Below are 14,789 nucleotides of genomic sequence, written 5' to 3' on the forward strand. Positions count from 1 at the left end.
TTCTAAGTATTTATTGTGGCAGGATGCCAAGGTTTATGCTTGTTTTTCGATATTGTAGACCTGATCGTTATACCATGGGCAACGGATCTCTTTTTTCTTCTTTAGCATGGTTGATACCGCTGGAGTTATTGTTGAGCTTGTCCAAAAGTTTTCTGTGACTACCTTACGCTACAATCTGATTGCCTATGAGCCATTGGCTTTGTTTGTTATGAGTTCTAAAGTCAAAGGCTTAGTAGATATATATATCAAAAATATTTGTTATACTAAATGCATCGGAGAGCTCTCTTGATCGTGTATAAACTTCGGACTCAAATTGTGAATTCCATGAGCTCAATATATATATTAGCTGGTAACCACCATTAGGCCATTACCACTCGGCCATCTGTCGGTTGCCAAAATTATATCTTTCGTGATGTATTGATTCTCTGGAGCTGCACTCCTGTATATATACTAAAGCCCTTCAAAAATAAATAAACTAACTAGATAGTATTATAAGGGGTTTAATGATATATACAGAGTGCATTTCCAGAGAATTAATGCATCGCGAGGGACATAATTTTTGCAACCAACATATTACCACTAGGCCACCACCGTTGCGCCACTACTACCCAAGCATTCGAGTAAGATGCGCAGTAATATAGCATCGGCATTTGATCTATGAGCTCTACAGAGTAAGAGCATGCATCTAGAGTAGGTCGCGACAGACAAGTAGTCCTTAGAGATAGAAGCAGCATATATTCCACAGCGCTGATACAGACTACAAAACAAGTCGCACCCTAGTCCTCTTCGATCTCCCCCTCCTCACTACCAGAATGTACAGCATTTTCCTCCTTAACCTCACCAGCCGCAGCAGCAGCGGAAGGCGTGCGCTCCCTCCGCTCCCGATCCTTCCTAACATCCTTACTGTGGTCGCGGCTATCACGACGGTACCGCTTAACCGAGCGGCTCGTCACGCTCTCCGCGTTGCTATCGCGTCTCCGTCGCCGGTCGTTGCTGACCGTGCTGCGTGAGTCGCCGCCATAGTCGAGTTCGTCGCGGCTTCCGCGGGGGTCGCCACGGGTGCGGTAGAGGCGTTCGCGCTCTTCTTCGCGGTCCCGGCGCTCGCGGTCGTAGTGGCTGAGGGGGCGGGAGCTTCGTTCGCGATCGCGGTCACGATCACGGTCCCGGTGGTCTCGGTCACGGTCTCGGTCGCGATCGTCGTATCGTTCGCGAATGGGTGACAGGCCACTGAACTTGCGGTAGGAGCGTTCGCGGTCAGCTTGGGCTTTGCGACGGTCGGCTTCGTAGGCGTCTGGTTCGGGGGTGCGGCTTTGGCGGCTGGAGGGGCCGCGCCTTTCGCCTCTGTAGGAGCGGTTGTCGCGGTCGCGGTCGCGCTCACGGTCACGATCGCGATCGCGGTCATGATGGTGGTCACGGCGGCTGCCGCGGTCTCTGTCGCGAGACCGGTCTCGTTCGGTGTCTTCTTCTTTTTCCTTCAGACGGCGGATGGCTTTGTCGAAGGCGGATTGGCGGAGATCGTCTGATTCCAGGGCCCTGTATTCTTCGTATTTCTCTAGCCGGGGCTTGACGTCCTCCCATGTATCAGTGACCCGGAGAGGAGGATCCAGGCGCTTCAGGCGCGAGCGCAATGCGTCAACTGCGCGTCGTTGATGACGGTCTGCTGCATGTTTCTCCTCTTCGTTTCGACGGAGGGCCTTCTCCTGGATGCGCTGGAATATGACTTGCAGAATATCTGGGTCGATATTCGCCGTCCGTCGATCAGCAAGCACAATGGAATTGAATTCTACGAAGGTGGTCTTGGACGTGACGTCGAATCGTTTATCCTAGAAACATGTTAGTTCATTCTTCAGTTTGATATCCCCGTTAAACTCACATCAAGGACATCCAAGACATCATTGCGCGGTCCACGTAGCGACCGCTCTTCTTCCTCAATAACATCCCAGAAGAGATCCAAAGGAGATGAGCCCGAGTTTCCGAGTATGCCAAGGTAGCGCGGGTCTTCACGAATAGATGCGTAAATGTTAGACCATTTGCTACCAGCTTTGATCATGCCCTTGGACCTCAGCTCCTTGAGCAGGTCAATGAATTGCTCACGCGCATGGCGTTCTTTTCTGGCCTTTGCTGCCTTTTGCTGCTGACGCGCATCGTTAAAGGCGCGCTCAAGTGATTTGATATGGTTCTCAAATGCCGTTAGAATATCTGACTTGCTGAGGGCCTTGAACTTAGCCTCGTTCTGGACTCTCTCATTTGACTGGATGATGGCTTGAGCTTCGGACCACCTGGTGTATGGCTCAAGATCCAAGGACTTCAGAATTGTCACAAGATCATCCATGGCAGCCCGGCGCACAGCGGCTTCTTGTTCGACATGTTCCTTTTTGAGCTCTAGAATGTACTCGTCGAAGAGCTGTCGTCGTTCACTTTCATCGTCGGTGGACCTGAAGATGGTTTCACCCTCGATGATCGGCCGGATAGTTTTCCACCGAGTGTAATGCTTGATTTCAGGATGACGCTTCAACATAGTATTGAAATCTGCTCTGAGCTTAGCGAATCTTTCTTTCGCCCGGTCTTTTTCCTGCAAGCGAACCTCGACCGCGTATTTCTCAAAAGCTGACTTGCGGTCTCTGGGATCTTTGAGCGCGCGGTACTGCGGGTCTTTGATGGTTTCGCGCATCGTTTGCTCCCAGGTCCAGTCGGGTTGAACGTTGTGGCGCTTGAGCATTTTCATGAATGCCCCTTCAGCTTCTTCCAGCGATCCATAGTCTGGTTCTTGTGTCGTTCCGAGCATGGAACCAGCGGCGATTCCATTGGCGTCGCCAGCGCTGAACCCACCACGATTGTCATTGTATCCTCGGTCATAGTCATCGCGATCACGGGCTTGGGGGTAAGAGGAGAAGGAGCTGACTCCGCCGGCAACGAATGTCGGGGCCCTAAACAAAGATTGATAAGTATGTTGATTATATAGAGATCGAGACTGAACGACTTACGCAGCAGTAGGAGGCTGCGCTGCTTGAGCCTGAGCCAGCGCGTTTCTGTAAGCCTCTGGCATCTCCCACGTACTCTGCTTGGTCTCTGAGTTGGACCAGTACTTTCGTCCACCTTCAGCGGTATACTCCTTCCATGGCTGATTCGCCAAAGCTCGCTGTATAGAAAAAAAATGTCAGATATCTATAACATCACGCGCAGCGCCATTACACTCACCTCGACAGGCGTCATCAATTCGGCGGGTTTCGCCCATTGTGTCGCTTTCGTCTGAACATTATAGTAATAGACTCTGCCATCACCATTGCGGGCCTCCTGCCACAAAGAAGCAGGGCCACCAGGCACACCCATCGGATTCATGCTGCCGCTTTGAGAGAGACACCTAAAATCGACGCCGTTGCTGCTCGTGAGCTTACTTTATGAGGTTCGGGGAAAATTAGATCGCCGCGAGAAGCTCCTCCTCCGCCGATGTTTGTCTTGTTTGCATGCTTGGCCTCATCCCCAACCGCGCGGTCAAGAGCTTGGAACGCAAACCACGACGATTAGTGAATACATGGCTGAGACAGCTAATATTGTACAAGACTTCTGAGCAATATCCAGCTTCCGGTACTAGATGGCATGCGATCGTCACTCTCGCGCTATGTCGGACCATGATATCCCTGGGGAGTTCCTGCGGCATGCTGTTCTAGATACGGTTGTCCCGCTTGCTTCAGACATCGATCTAGAAGCGGCTTTAGCGTCTGCGCTCGAAGAAGGCGCTGAAGACTTACCCTCTGTTCTCTCACATATACCTCAGCGGTCTGTGCTTCTCTTCGGTAAGCTGAAACATGACATGCTCTCCGAGCTTTATCTCTTACTCATGTGCAGTTCGATACAGATGAGTTCTGCACAGCCCGCATTGTCCTCAGACTCGCAAACTGCTCCCAAAACAGCCTGAAAGTACATCTTCAAGACCTCGAGATAAGGCTCGATGCCTTTGCAATTGAACCAGCAGAAGCTGTTGCAGAGAATCCAACGCCTACGCGAGACCTGATCTTCTCAGGGGTTGTGGACACACAAGCCGATCCTCTTGTCGTCGTCAACGAGTTCGAGGGTGAAACTGGAGAAGGGAACCACGTATATGTCATCTGGAACCTCGAGACCTTCCTCAGTAATCATTCAGATTCCTCGGTCTAAGCTACTGGAGCTAACTGTGACTATCCAGAGCGTCCCCGTATCCGCATCCAACAACCCTCCGTGATCTTCATTGCCTCTGCGAGCCTTAACCCAGGGGAGTCTCGACAGCGTGACTCTCGCGAAGATGCCTACCTGCCGTCCCTAGTTCCCGCATCAACCAATGTCCTTCAACCTCTCACAACAGACCCAGCTTTCGAAGTCAAAGACCCTTTCCTCCCAGCCTCCAGGCTCCTGCGAGTCGTACCGGCAAAGTACACTGAAGACCCTATATATAATGTCCTACAAGAGTCAGGTCATCCGACACGCATAGTACCCGCTGCTAGTGCAAGGATACGATATTCCAGGTTGAACTCGTTTTGTGGTCGACCAACAACTATCGCCAACCTCGATTTTGAAGTCACGCCTTTTCTAAACTGTGAGGTGGTATTTGATAAAGCAGATCTGCGGCTGTCAGGCGGGTCAATAGAGATCTTGACAGATGGGTCTGGACTGAGTCCACCCGTTACATGCTACCCACGGGACGATATTACCTTGATGTACAAGCTGACGCCAGAGTATGGGCCGGACTCGAGAGACTCAACGACGGTGAGTGTGAGCACGTTAGACATCTCACTGGAAGCAATCATCAAGGTAGCAGAAAACTGCCATCCCCGGATCCTAATGCAATGGACGACGAATATCGATTTCTCAATGGCGCTTAATCCAAATTTTGGCGCACCAAGTCAGGCGCTGCAGCGAACAAACCGCCCCACAAGCCTTTCAACGCGAACAAGCCGAGCTAACACTGTATCCGGAGAAAATCAAATGAACCGACGACCTTCACTAAGAGACAGGGCCTACTCTGCTGCTACAGATATGGGTGTGACCATGTCTTTTTCGGGCCCTCCAAGCGTGGTGGTTGGCAAGCCATTCTCTTGGAATGTTTTCATTGTGAATCGCTCCACAACGCCTCGAAAGTTTGCAATGGTTGCTATTCCTCGACGGAAAGTCGCAAATGCAAGGGGGCACGTGGCACGACCATCCTCATCATCAATGTCAAATCGGCGGAGCGACCAAGTTGCAGAGGCAGTAACCGACGACAACATCGTTCACGCCATGCAGAAGAGTGTAACCGGACAGGAAGCGGACCTCATCTGCCTGAGTACAGACGTTCGTGTTGGGTAGGTATCTTCAGCTCTAGACTTTCAAGAACAGAACTAACTGGTGTCATTTAGCCCATTGCTACCTGGAACTTGCTTTGCGACAGAACTGAAGTTTCTCCCGCTCGCAGTTGGATCTTTGCGGCTGGAATCTGTCCGCCTCATAGATGGCATTACTAACGAAACGACTGATATCAGAGATCTCCCAGATATCTTGTCTCTGGGGCAGGATGCATAGCTTATGACCTTTTTTGGAAAAAAAGAAATGTAATGCCTGCTGGCCAGAATGGCCAGTTTCATTGTATAGACGCTACGAGTCTGACATCTAGACGTTACCAAACATATGGGCTGGTGCTGATGAGCAGCAATGGTCAACTTGTACTCCGCACTACATAGTAGTATTGACGGTTTGGGATGGTGTATACAACCGAGGCGTAGCCATGAGCATTGGCTTCATCCGGGGTGAATCCCGCTGCCTGCTTTGTCTGTTCTGGATTTGAAGCCTGAAACAGGATCTACAACAGTCAGAGTGAGACAATAGTAAGATTCCGGGGTGAAAGCGGCTAAGCGCCCTGAGGCGTGCTGGAGGCGGATGGCCGGGCGATCTTCCATGGTGGGAGGGGTCACGGTCACATTCACCAAAAGACTCGACCAGACCAGACTTCAACAGCCCGACCAGAACAGCCTCTCTCCATCAGCCTCTTTTCTCTTCATACTCCGGCTCTCAACTCTAGGAGAACTCTTCGATATTTGATCGACCACTCTTCCTATAAATTGTGGTCCGGTCATCGTCACACTGGGCTCCAGCCGCACTGGGTCAGCTTTTGACGCATCCACTTGTCCCTCCGATCCTCACCTTTTCTTGTCGTGAACTCCCCCGTTTGCGTCATACCGTCGCCCTCCGGTTCTTCGACCTTGCCTTCGTCGTCTCCTCCACACTTATATCATTAGCTTCTTCCTCTAGCTTCTTTCACGATGTTTTCTGCAACTCGTCGCAGAGTCTTAGACGGTCTTAACAGGAGGTATATCTACGGTCGCTTGGTATGTCGTGACTCGTGTGCTCTCCTTGTTGCTTGCTTTTCATCGCCCTTATCTCTTATCCTTGCAAACCGGGCGCTCTTGGGGTTTGTCATCAAGGGATTGTGCTAATTGTCCTCGTCTTCTCTCGGCAGCCTTTGCTTCATTGTATTATTTTCCTCATCGAAATGGCGGCGACGGGGAGGTTGGCGGCTAAGTTCAACTCCTATTATGCGGAGAAGCCGGTTCTTACGACTATGGTCACCAACGCGGTAAGATCTTCTGGGCTCATTGGGTGACGCGGGCGCATCCTTCGCTGAGGACATATTACTTGCGGCTTTGCGGTGCGACGAGACATTCAGAAGATTTTACAAAGCAGATATGGTTCAACCTTGAGCTCTTGAAAGAGACGAAGCTCTCTTCTGCTTGGGAGATCCGATGCACTGGTGGTAGACCTCGTGGGAGAGTGTAAACGCAAGCAATATGTCTGAAACGATGGCTGTGTTCCAGTGTCAACTCTCAAAACCTATTCATCGACAACCAAATGGCTGACAGGATATATTAGATCCTTGGTGGAGTCGCCGATACCGTAGCGCAGCTGATTACCGCATTCAGAGCTCGAGCAGGAGTACGACAAGGTGATGATTTCATCTCGATCGAAATCCACGACATCGACAAGGAAAAGCCGCCTGCCCTCGGAGAGCTGGGTCATGCCAAACACACCCCCCCTCCCTTTGACTTCGAACGGCTCGTCCGGTTCATGTCCTACGGTTTCTTCATGGCGCCAATCCAGTTCCAATGGTTCGGTTGGCTGTCAAGGACATTCCCACTGGCTAAGAAGAACCCGACCGTGTCTGCTCTGAAGCGGGTGGCTTGCGATCAGCTCCTTTTCGCTCCTTTCGGTATGGATGTCGATTCCACAAACCTTAACGGTGACTGATTGTATTCCAGGATTGGTGTGCTTTTTCTCCTACATGACCATTGCTGAAGGTGGTGGTAGACGTGCCTTGACCCGCAAGTTCCAGGACGTTTACCTGTCGACTCTCAAGGCCAACTTTGTTCTCTGGCCTGCGGTTCAGGTTCTGAACTTCAGAGTGGTTCCTATCCAGTTCCAGATCGTAAGTTGTGCCTTCGATATTTTGCCTTTATCGAAGCTAACATATTGCGTAGCCATTCGTTTCCTCGGTTGGTATCGCCTGGACCGCGTATCTCTCTCTTACGAACTCCGCTGAGGAGGAATAAATTATTCGGACTCCGCTCATGAACGGCGTCGACCGTGCTCACCTCCTCTACGGCCCTTTGACAAGGCATGTTTATTGTCGGTAAAACTGTCAATTTGGCGTGAATTCAGCGAAACCTGCTTCTCCCGTGACGGAATGATGTGTTCCGTGATTCCCTTGATCAAGGACATGGAAGTGCCACTGGCTGGCGCTACTCAGTCCTTTGCATTATGGCCTACTCTGGTGTATGGCCTGCCTTGGTGTACCTGATGTTCTCTGTTGTTTTACCTTGCTCTTGTATCGGATGCTTACTAGGCGTTGTAAATCTGGATTGATTCAATACTATTTTGGAATGGTGTTCAGGCGCTTGTTTAACCATGTATGGCTCAAACAAGGCCGCGAAGACTTACAGATAAAATGTCGAATGATATCGTTACAGTGACTAATTACGACACTTTTGACCAGCAACGTAGTGAGTTCGCCATCGCGCAAAGGCGTGGGACGTGACATGAGCTCCGAGATTTAGGGCCCTGAGGACGAAAATGGAACGGCGATGTATAGCCCCAAGGCCGGACGGAGCTTTTATACGGCTCGATCCGAGGCTATCGAGAATGCACAGGCTCAATATTCTCCCCTGAAGTATGAAGCCCGACCGATTCCGTCGCTTTAGATGACATCAGTCCCGCATCAGCCCGAGTCCTCTCTGCTTCACCGGCAGCCCCACCATGCCACCAAAACAAATGGCAGCTCTTCGATTGCTACCCCGCCACGACTCACCGTGATACGATTTGAGCATTTTCTCTGACTACAGTAGATTTCCTGACACAGTTATTTATCCCTGATCTCCCTCCGCTTGCTGTTCGTCAGGTCCATCATCCCCCGCTGTACGACCTCCGGCAATCATGTCTCTCACCAGCAAGCTTTCCATCACAGATGTCGACCTCAAGGACAAGCGCGTCTTGATCCGAGTACGTCACTGAATCATAGAGCTATTGATTATTGATTCTAACGCTGGACCATGATTAGGTCGACTTCAACGTCCCCCTCGACAAGAAGGACAACACCACCATCACAAACCCCCAGCGTATCGTTGGCGCTTTGCCCACGATCAAGTATGCAATCGAGAACGGCGCCAAGGCCGTCGTCCTCATGTCCCACCTCGGCCGTCCGGACGGCAAGAGGAACACAAAGTACAGCTTGAAGCCCGTTGTCCCCAAGCTGAAGGAATTGCTCGGCCGCGACGTGATCTTCACTGAGGACTGCGTCGGTAAGGAGGTTGAGGAGACTGTCAACAAGGCCTCCGGCGGCCAGGTCATCCTTCTCGAGAACCTGCGCTTCCACGCTGAGGAAGAGGGTAGCTCGAAGGATGAGCAGGGCAACAAGATCAAGGCCGACAAGGAGAAGGTTGCAGAGTTCCGCAAGGGGTTGACTGCCCTCGGCGACATCTATATCAGTGAGTACAACCTGCTCGATTATGTATAAGCCACCAGTTGCTTATCGCTTCCTAGACGATGCCTTCGGTACCGCCCACCGCGCCCACAGCTCCATGGTTGGCGTCGAGCTCCCCCAGAAGGCCTCCGGTTTCCTCGTGAAGAAGGAACTCGAATACTTCGCCAAGGCCCTCGAAGAGCCTCAGCGCCCCTTCCTCGCCATCCTCGGTGGCTCCAAGGTCTCCGACAAGATTCAGCTGATCGACAACCTCCTCCCCAAAGTCAACAGCCTGATCATCACCGGCGGCATGGCATTCACCTTCAAGAAGACCCTCGAGAACGTCAAGATCGGCAACTCCCTCTTCGACCAGCCCGGCAGCGAGATCGTCGGCAACATCATCGAGAAGGCCAAGAAGAACAACGTCAAGGTCGTCCTCCCCGTCGACTACGTCACCGCTGATAAGTTCGCCGCCGACGCCCAAACCGGCTACGCCACGGACGAACAGGGCATCCCCGATGGCTACATGGGCCTCGATGTCGGCGAAAAGTCCGTCGAGCTCTACAAGACTACCATCGCCGAGTCCAAGACTATCCTCTGGAACGGACCTCCTGGTGTCTTTGAGCTCGAGCCCTTCTCCAAGGCTACCAAGGCTACGCTCGACGCTGCTGTGTCGGCTGTTAACAACGGCGCTACCGTCATCATTGGCGGTGGTGACACTGCTACCGTTGCTGCTAAGTACGGTGCTGAGGAAAAGATCAGCCACGTCTCCACTGGTGGTGGTGCCTCACTAGAGTTGCTCGAGGGCAAGGAACTTCCTGGTGTTGCTGCTCTGTCTGAGAAAAGTAAGTAAATAAATATATCAAATACGAAATGAGGCCTTCAGAGAACGGTCGACGCGATGAATGTAATGTACTATGACTTTTGAATAATAAATCAATATTACCTGTGTATCTTTTTCTCTTTCGTGTTCCCAATTCTGATTCGAGACTATTGGTACAGCTATGGGTTCTAGACTGTGACGGTGATGCCATCGCTATTCATCTACAACACACTCTGAAATTGATAGTCTTCCGGGGGTCGAGATAGGTCGAGTATAATCTTAATGAAAAAGTCATAACATGGTAGAGCCTAGGCAGGTGCTTCCGTATCCATACGCCTTGATATCAAGCATGTCCCGTGTTCTCTATCGTACGTGAACTGGGGTGGGATGAGATGTCTGGAAGCGAGGAGAGACGCCAAATTAGAATGCGATTATCATGATATTATCTTATTGTCATTGTCATTGTCATTGTAACCGGAACCGAGTTTTACGATGAGCCGTCGACCTTCTTGAGTTCTTCCCTGTTGCGAGATCCTGGTTAGTCGCGGTAAAGGAAAAGAGAAGAGATAGCGATGCGCAACGGGAATGCGGGGCTTGACAAGAAGAACACCCAATATTAGGTGATACCAATGGTTCCGGCAGCACTGATGGAATAAGACGGGGGCGATACGCACTTCAACTGCTTCGAGAAGTCCTCGGCGGCATCATCGTCATCCCAGCTCTCCTCCCACAGGTGGACATTATTTCCGTTCGCGGTCGCCTGCTCGGTTTCGTTCTCTGGCCAGTCTAACAAAGGTAGAAAGGTGAATGTCAGCGAGTGTTTATTTATTGGAGGTGTGTATACGCAGTGGTTGTCCTCTCGAGCACGGAAGAGAATGGAAAGGGAAGACCAATGTAGTGGAAGAGGAGAGGGCAAAGCGTGAGCTCACCATCAACAGGGAAATCCTCAAACTCATCGTCCTCCTCAAGAGCTGTGGGCTTTTGTTGTTGTGGTTGTTGGGAAGCTTGTTGCTTCGTATCCTGGGCTTGGTTGTCTGACATAATGGCGGTGGATGTGTGAGGCTGGTGAGACGAGGAGTGGTAGAAATCGGGTCCCTTTGTCGATGATGGTGCTGAGTTTGGTGTAAGTCTAGCGAGAGCAATGATAGGTGTGCTGATAACTTGAGGTTTGATATTGGAGTTGGAGGGCTTGTGCGGAGCAGCTGGGTAGATCTGAATTGAGGTCCGGGCCAGGTCCAGAGTTGCCTTGTTGGGTTAGGGCTGTCACATGTCTTGGCCTGTTTGCTGGTCACGGTCACCGGCCTCGAAGGAGTCTCTGTGGCTCTTTGGTACGGCAGATGACAGGGTCCAGTTGCATATGTCGCGACGCATTTTGTCTCTGACGTGGTCGAATCCCATGCTTGTCATGAAACGTAATTGGTATCGAAGTCCTTCGCTGAACATTACTTATCTTACCTTGTGACACTTTCTCCTGAACAATTAACGAAAACGCTTTTTAAATGCTTGCTTTGGGTAAACGAAGCAGTCATGACCGTGGAGATATACTCTGCACAAATACAAGTATAAGCGCGTTAAGCAAAAAAGAATACATTCCGATGAAGTCACCGAGACCTGATAGAGTTTTGTTTCCGTCGGAACGAGGATGACCGCAGCGGTCAGTAGCGGCAGATCCGTATACAGTGCGCCATCACGAGGCCGTCAGGCTTTCTTCCTAAGAAGGAGGCTCAAAATCGTTGGTCAAAAAACTTTCCTCAAAAGTGCCGGGGAATCCCTTGCGTGCCCGCATCTTGATAAATAGCCTTGAAATCGGCCTTATCGGCAGATATTCCTTGATTTGTTCAGCTCGCGATTAGAAGCTGACGATGCTCCGCCTCCCCGGTGGACCACGGCTTGCCTCGTCCCATTTGATCGCTTCTTCTTCTCCTTAGTGCGAACCGGGTCTCATCGCGCTGTTACTTCGTCTTATATGACTACCATATCTTCAGCTTTCAGCGTTTTCGCCTCTTCGGTTCCTACTTTTTTTTTTTTTGCGACTTGAGGGCTGATGCTCCCGGAACCTCTCCGTTCTCTTGAACAGTCTCTTATGGGAATTCGATTACGTCCATTCACCTTGCGGGTTTCGGACCGACCGGCCCGATATTTGGCTTTTGGCGATTGAATAGACACTTAGAGCACTACGATCTCGCTCCTTTTTCTCTCGCAGGTGATCGCGCGTTCTGAGACATGTTCGGCGGTTGGTTTGGGGGCAAAAAGCCCAGTCCCAATGGTTCTACGCAATCACTTAATGCGTCATCAGAGCTGCAGGATTGTGAGTGGTATCGCTTCGTTTTTCAGGCTTGGTATGCTAACTCTTATTGTTTGCACAGTGCAGGATGCAATCCAAGGTACGTCCGAGCTTATCTGTGTTCTCGGCTTTTGGATCGTCATTCACATTATACCCCAGGTGTTGATTTGCGCTAATCTTTCCCTTTTGGTCATTCTGTTCAATAGCTGCCGAGTTGATTCTCAATGATGATGTCGATGGTGCCGAAGAAGGCCTGTCTGGACGCAACTCCTCCTTTCATTTAGTACGCTTAATCTAAGCCTCCCAAAAGCCCTAGTTACCCTGGATCTGTCTAGTTCGTGGCTGACAAGATGCTTTATAGATTGGAAGGGCTGTGGTGATGTTCATTCGGGCAACACTGGGATTTGAGCAAGAAATTATGCGCCAAGGTATGAGGCCCTCCATTCATTCCTTGCCCGCTGTTTGTCACGGTGACTGACGCCTTGTAGCGGCGGATAGACTCAATGAAGCTGAGAACAAAGCGTACCATGACCAACAGCGTGCCAAAAGCCATTCACAATCACCAGACATTTACCATTCGGATATCTATGAACCGGGCTCCGAGTTTATCCTCATCCAGGCAATGGCACAACTCATGTGCGCCGTTGTTGGGGTGCTGAACGAGAGCCTTACGGAGAGTATCAAAGGGTTCTACAAGTTAAGGAAGGCTTATTTTGCGCTGGACGCAGTTTTGAAGATGGAGGAGAAGTTTATGCAGTCAAAGTCAGCCGGCGTGTCAAAGTCACCTTCTCCAACGCCCTCACTGAAAGGCAAAGATGCGGTCGTGAATGTAACCGAAGATGTCTCCAACCTTAGCGTCGAAGACGCTGGCACTGGGCCAATATCAAGCAGCACGAGCACGTCCGAGCTGATTAACCATGATCCAGACTCTGATATCTTCAAGAACCCTATCGATGTGTTCATCCACTCCGGGGCTAGTTTCTGCTACGGCGTTCTTCTTCTACTTATCTCCATGGTTCCTCCAGCGTTCAGCAGGCTGCTCAGCATTGTCGGGTTCCATGGGGACAAAGACCGGGCTTTAAAGTTGCTCTGGCAAGCTAGCAAGTTCCACAACTTGCCCGGTGCAATTGCGGCTTTAACACTTCTTGGATACTACAACGCTTTTGTTCGCTACTGTGATATCATGCCCGACGCAGTCCCTGGCAAGGACGGAGATATTCAGGGCTACCCTCAAGAGAGGCTCGAAACCCTTCTCTCGCGGATGAGGGAACGATTCCCGAAGAGTCAGCTCTGGCTTCTCGAGGAGTCCCGCATGAATGGCGCAAACCACAGGCTCGATGTGGCCTTGGATCTCCTATTTACGGAGGAAGTCAGCCCATTGAAACAGGTCGAAGCACTGAAAATCTTCGAAAAGAGTTTGAATGCCTTGTATCTTCATAAGTACGAAGTGTGCTCTCAAGCATTCATCGAGGTTTGTCTCCATTGAATGTTTCCGTGCATCATGATCTGACGAATAATTAGTGCGCTGATCTCAATTCTTGGTCTCGAGCGTTGTACTATTACATTGCCGGTACCTGCCACATTAGCCTGTACAGACAGCTTGCCGCCACCGATCCTGAGAAAGCAGAAAAGCACGCGGAAGAAGCGATTAAGTTGCTACACAAAGCACCCCAATTCGCAGGAACGAAGAAGTTCATGGCAAGACAGTTGCCGTTCGATGTTTTCGTTGTTCGCAAGATCGCGAAATGGGAAGCTCGAGCCAAAGAGTGGAATGTGCGGTTGGTGGACGCCGTCGGTGTTGATCCAGTAGAGGAGATGATCTTCCTCTGGAACGGACACAGTCGCATGACACAAGCTCAGCTCCAGGATTCATTGAACAATCTGTCTTGGTCTGAGAGCGAGGCAAACAAGACCTGGGCTCGGGAGGGCGCGGAAGAGAAAGGCATCTACCAGCTTCTACGCGCGGCTGTGTTGCGCTCGATGAGGCGGCATGGAGAAGCTAAGAAAATAATCCAGACCTCCATCTTCACCCTCGACCGCACGACATTCAAGGGGCGCCACAAGGACGATTGGGTGTACCCGGTGGCTTACTTTGAGATGGCGGCAAACCTATGGATGGAACGTCCAACGTATATTGCTCAGCATGGCGGCGAGGCGTCCGAGAGCGCGAAAGTCGAGGGCCCCGCCAAGTTCGAAAGGGACAATGTACGAGAGTGCAAGGAATATTTGCAAAAAGCTGCTCGTTGGGAGGCGTACGAACAAGAGGCTCGCTTTGGGCTGAAGGTGACGGCTGCGTTGGAAGCAGTTGCGAAGTGGGAGAGCCAACACTCGACACAGTTAGAGTGAGGTTGTGTTATATATAATAAGATTCATGATGTACATGAACGCATATTTGTTTAGTATTCAACTGATAGACTGTTTTGACTTCTCGATCGTTGTGCATGGGTAAGATTGATGAGTCATTCTGCGCACCTTCCATCCGTAGGTCCTTGTCATCTCAGGATTAATGGACTCCAACTCCAACCTCCGCAGTCCATTCAGCATCCTTCGAAGCAATAATTCTATTCTGTACATATGCCGACAATCTTTGCCTCATCTATGATGCAAACTCCTCTTTCCATGGCTAATGCTTAGTCTGGCAAAGCAGTTCCACCCCTCAACGTTGGCGCTCCACGCTCCACCCTCCACATTCCCCATAGTCTTTGTCAAAGCTTCGGATAATA

At 50.8% G+C, this 14,789-nt stretch overlaps 6 protein-coding genes across 6 annotated transcripts; 4 read left to right on the forward strand and 2 right to left on the reverse strand.

Moving 5' to 3' along the window:
- Positions 1–512: 512 nt before the first annotated feature.
- On the reverse strand, positions 513–3,473 carry BDV17DRAFT_50155 (snoRNA-splicing protein PRP40). The gene is made up of 4 exons (XM_073764655.1): positions 3,199–3,473; positions 2,985–3,139; positions 1,874–2,927; positions 513–1,823 (listed from the first exon to the last, which is right to left on the reverse strand). The coding sequence occupies exons 1-4, from the start codon at positions 3,337–3,339 to the stop codon at positions 777–779; spliced, it is 2,397 nt and encodes a 798-aa protein (XP_073617030.1). The 5' UTR covers positions 3,340–3,473; the 3' UTR covers positions 513–776.
- Positions 3,474–3,523: 50 nt separating this feature from the next.
- BDV17DRAFT_260147 (TRAPP trafficking subunit Trs65 domain-containing protein) lies at positions 3,524–5,858 on the forward strand. The gene is made up of 4 exons (XM_073757514.1): positions 3,524–3,794; positions 3,857–4,129; positions 4,184–5,315; positions 5,370–5,858. Exons 1-4 carry the CDS (start codon positions 3,593–3,595, stop codon positions 5,530–5,532), a joined length of 1,770 nt encoding a protein of 589 aa, XP_073617031.1. The 5' UTR covers positions 3,524–3,592; the 3' UTR covers positions 5,533–5,858.
- Positions 5,848–8,115, forward strand: BDV17DRAFT_260153 (Mpv17/PMP22 family protein). Its single transcript, XM_073757515.1, has 5 exons — positions 5,848–6,335; positions 6,467–6,583; positions 6,877–7,213; positions 7,263–7,429; positions 7,482–8,115. The coding sequence occupies exons 1-5, from the start codon at positions 6,270–6,272 to the stop codon at positions 7,551–7,553; spliced, it is 759 nt and encodes a 252-aa protein (XP_073617032.1). The 5' UTR covers positions 5,848–6,269; the 3' UTR covers positions 7,554–8,115.
- Positions 8,116–8,433: 318 nt separating this feature from the next.
- Positions 8,434–9,812, forward strand: pgkA (phosphoglycerate kinase pgkA; the record flags this gene model as incomplete). Its single annotated transcript, XM_073759967.1, has 3 exons — positions 8,434–8,499; positions 8,558–8,984; positions 9,040–9,812. 3 exons carry the CDS (start codon positions 8,434–8,436, stop codon positions 9,810–9,812), a joined length of 1,266 nt encoding a protein of 421 aa, XP_073617033.1.
- Positions 9,813–10,398: 586 nt separating this feature from the next.
- On the reverse strand, positions 10,399–10,823 carry BDV17DRAFT_290177 (proteasome regulatory particle lid subunit SEM1; the record flags this gene model as incomplete). The annotated part of the gene is made up of 2 exons (XM_073761833.1): positions 10,399–10,568; positions 10,712–10,823. 2 exons carry the CDS (start codon positions 10,821–10,823, stop codon positions 10,399–10,401), a joined length of 282 nt encoding a protein of 93 aa, XP_073617034.1.
- Positions 10,824–11,625: 802 nt separating this feature from the next.
- BDV17DRAFT_50243 (TTC39/IML2 family protein) lies at positions 11,626–14,497 on the forward strand. Its single transcript, XM_073764656.1, has 6 exons — positions 11,626–12,090; positions 12,149–12,166; positions 12,273–12,349; positions 12,428–12,494; positions 12,555–13,537; positions 13,588–14,497. The coding sequence occupies exons 1-6, from the start codon at positions 12,006–12,008 to the stop codon at positions 14,410–14,412; spliced, it is 2,055 nt and encodes a 684-aa protein (XP_073617035.1). The 5' UTR covers positions 11,626–12,005; the 3' UTR covers positions 14,413–14,497.
- Positions 14,498–14,789: the final 292 nt, after the last annotated feature.

The sequence above is a fragment of the Aspergillus undulatus genome (genome assembly GCF_047715775.1).
Source record: "Aspergillus undulatus strain CBS 261.88 unplaced genomic scaffold BDV17scaffold_16, whole genome shotgun sequence".
In the NCBI taxonomy this organism is placed as follows: Eukaryota; Fungi; Ascomycota; class Eurotiomycetes; order Eurotiales; family Aspergillaceae; genus Aspergillus; species Aspergillus undulatus.

Coding starts and splice junctions, on each gene's coding strand:
- BDV17DRAFT_50155 (XM_073764655.1), bottom strand. CDS start 3,339: ATGAATCCGATGGGTGTGCCTGGTGGCCCTGCTTCTTTGTGGCAGGAG. Junction 3,140..3,198: donor AATTGATGACGCCTGTCGAG/GTGAGTGTAATG, acceptor TTTTCTATACAG/CGAGCTTTGGCGAATCAGCC. Junction 1,824..1,873: donor ATGTCTTGGATGTCCTTGAT/GTGAGTTTAACG, acceptor ACATGTTTCTAG/GATAAACGATTCGACGTCAC.
- BDV17DRAFT_260147 (XM_073757514.1), top strand. CDS start 3,593: ATGGCATGCGATCGTCACTCTCGCGCTATGTCGGACCATGATATCCCT. Junction 3,795..3,856: donor GCGGTCTGTGCTTCTCTTCG/GTAAGCTGAAAC, acceptor AGTTCGATACAG/ATGAGTTCTGCACAGCCCGC. Junction 4,130..4,183: donor GAACCTCGAGACCTTCCTCA/GTAATCATTCAG, acceptor GTGACTATCCAG/AGCGTCCCCGTATCCGCATC.
- BDV17DRAFT_260153 (XM_073757515.1), top strand. CDS start 6,270: ATGTTTTCTGCAACTCGTCGCAGAGTCTTAGACGGTCTTAACAGGAGG. Junction 6,336..6,466: donor GGTATATCTACGGTCGCTTG/GTATGTCGTGAC, acceptor TTCTCTCGGCAG/CCTTTGCTTCATTGTATTAT. Junction 6,584..6,876: donor CGACTATGGTCACCAACGCG/GTAAGATCTTCT, acceptor AGGATATATTAG/ATCCTTGGTGGAGTCGCCGA.
- BDV17DRAFT_50243 (XM_073764656.1), top strand. CDS start 12,006: ATGTTCGGCGGTTGGTTTGGGGGCAAAAAGCCCAGTCCCAATGGTTCT. Junction 12,495..12,554: donor GCAAGAAATTATGCGCCAAG/GTATGAGGCCCT, acceptor GACGCCTTGTAG/CGGCGGATAGACTCAATGAA. Junction 13,538..13,587: donor GCTCTCAAGCATTCATCGAG/GTTTGTCTCCAT, acceptor ACGAATAATTAG/TGCGCTGATCTCAATTCTTG.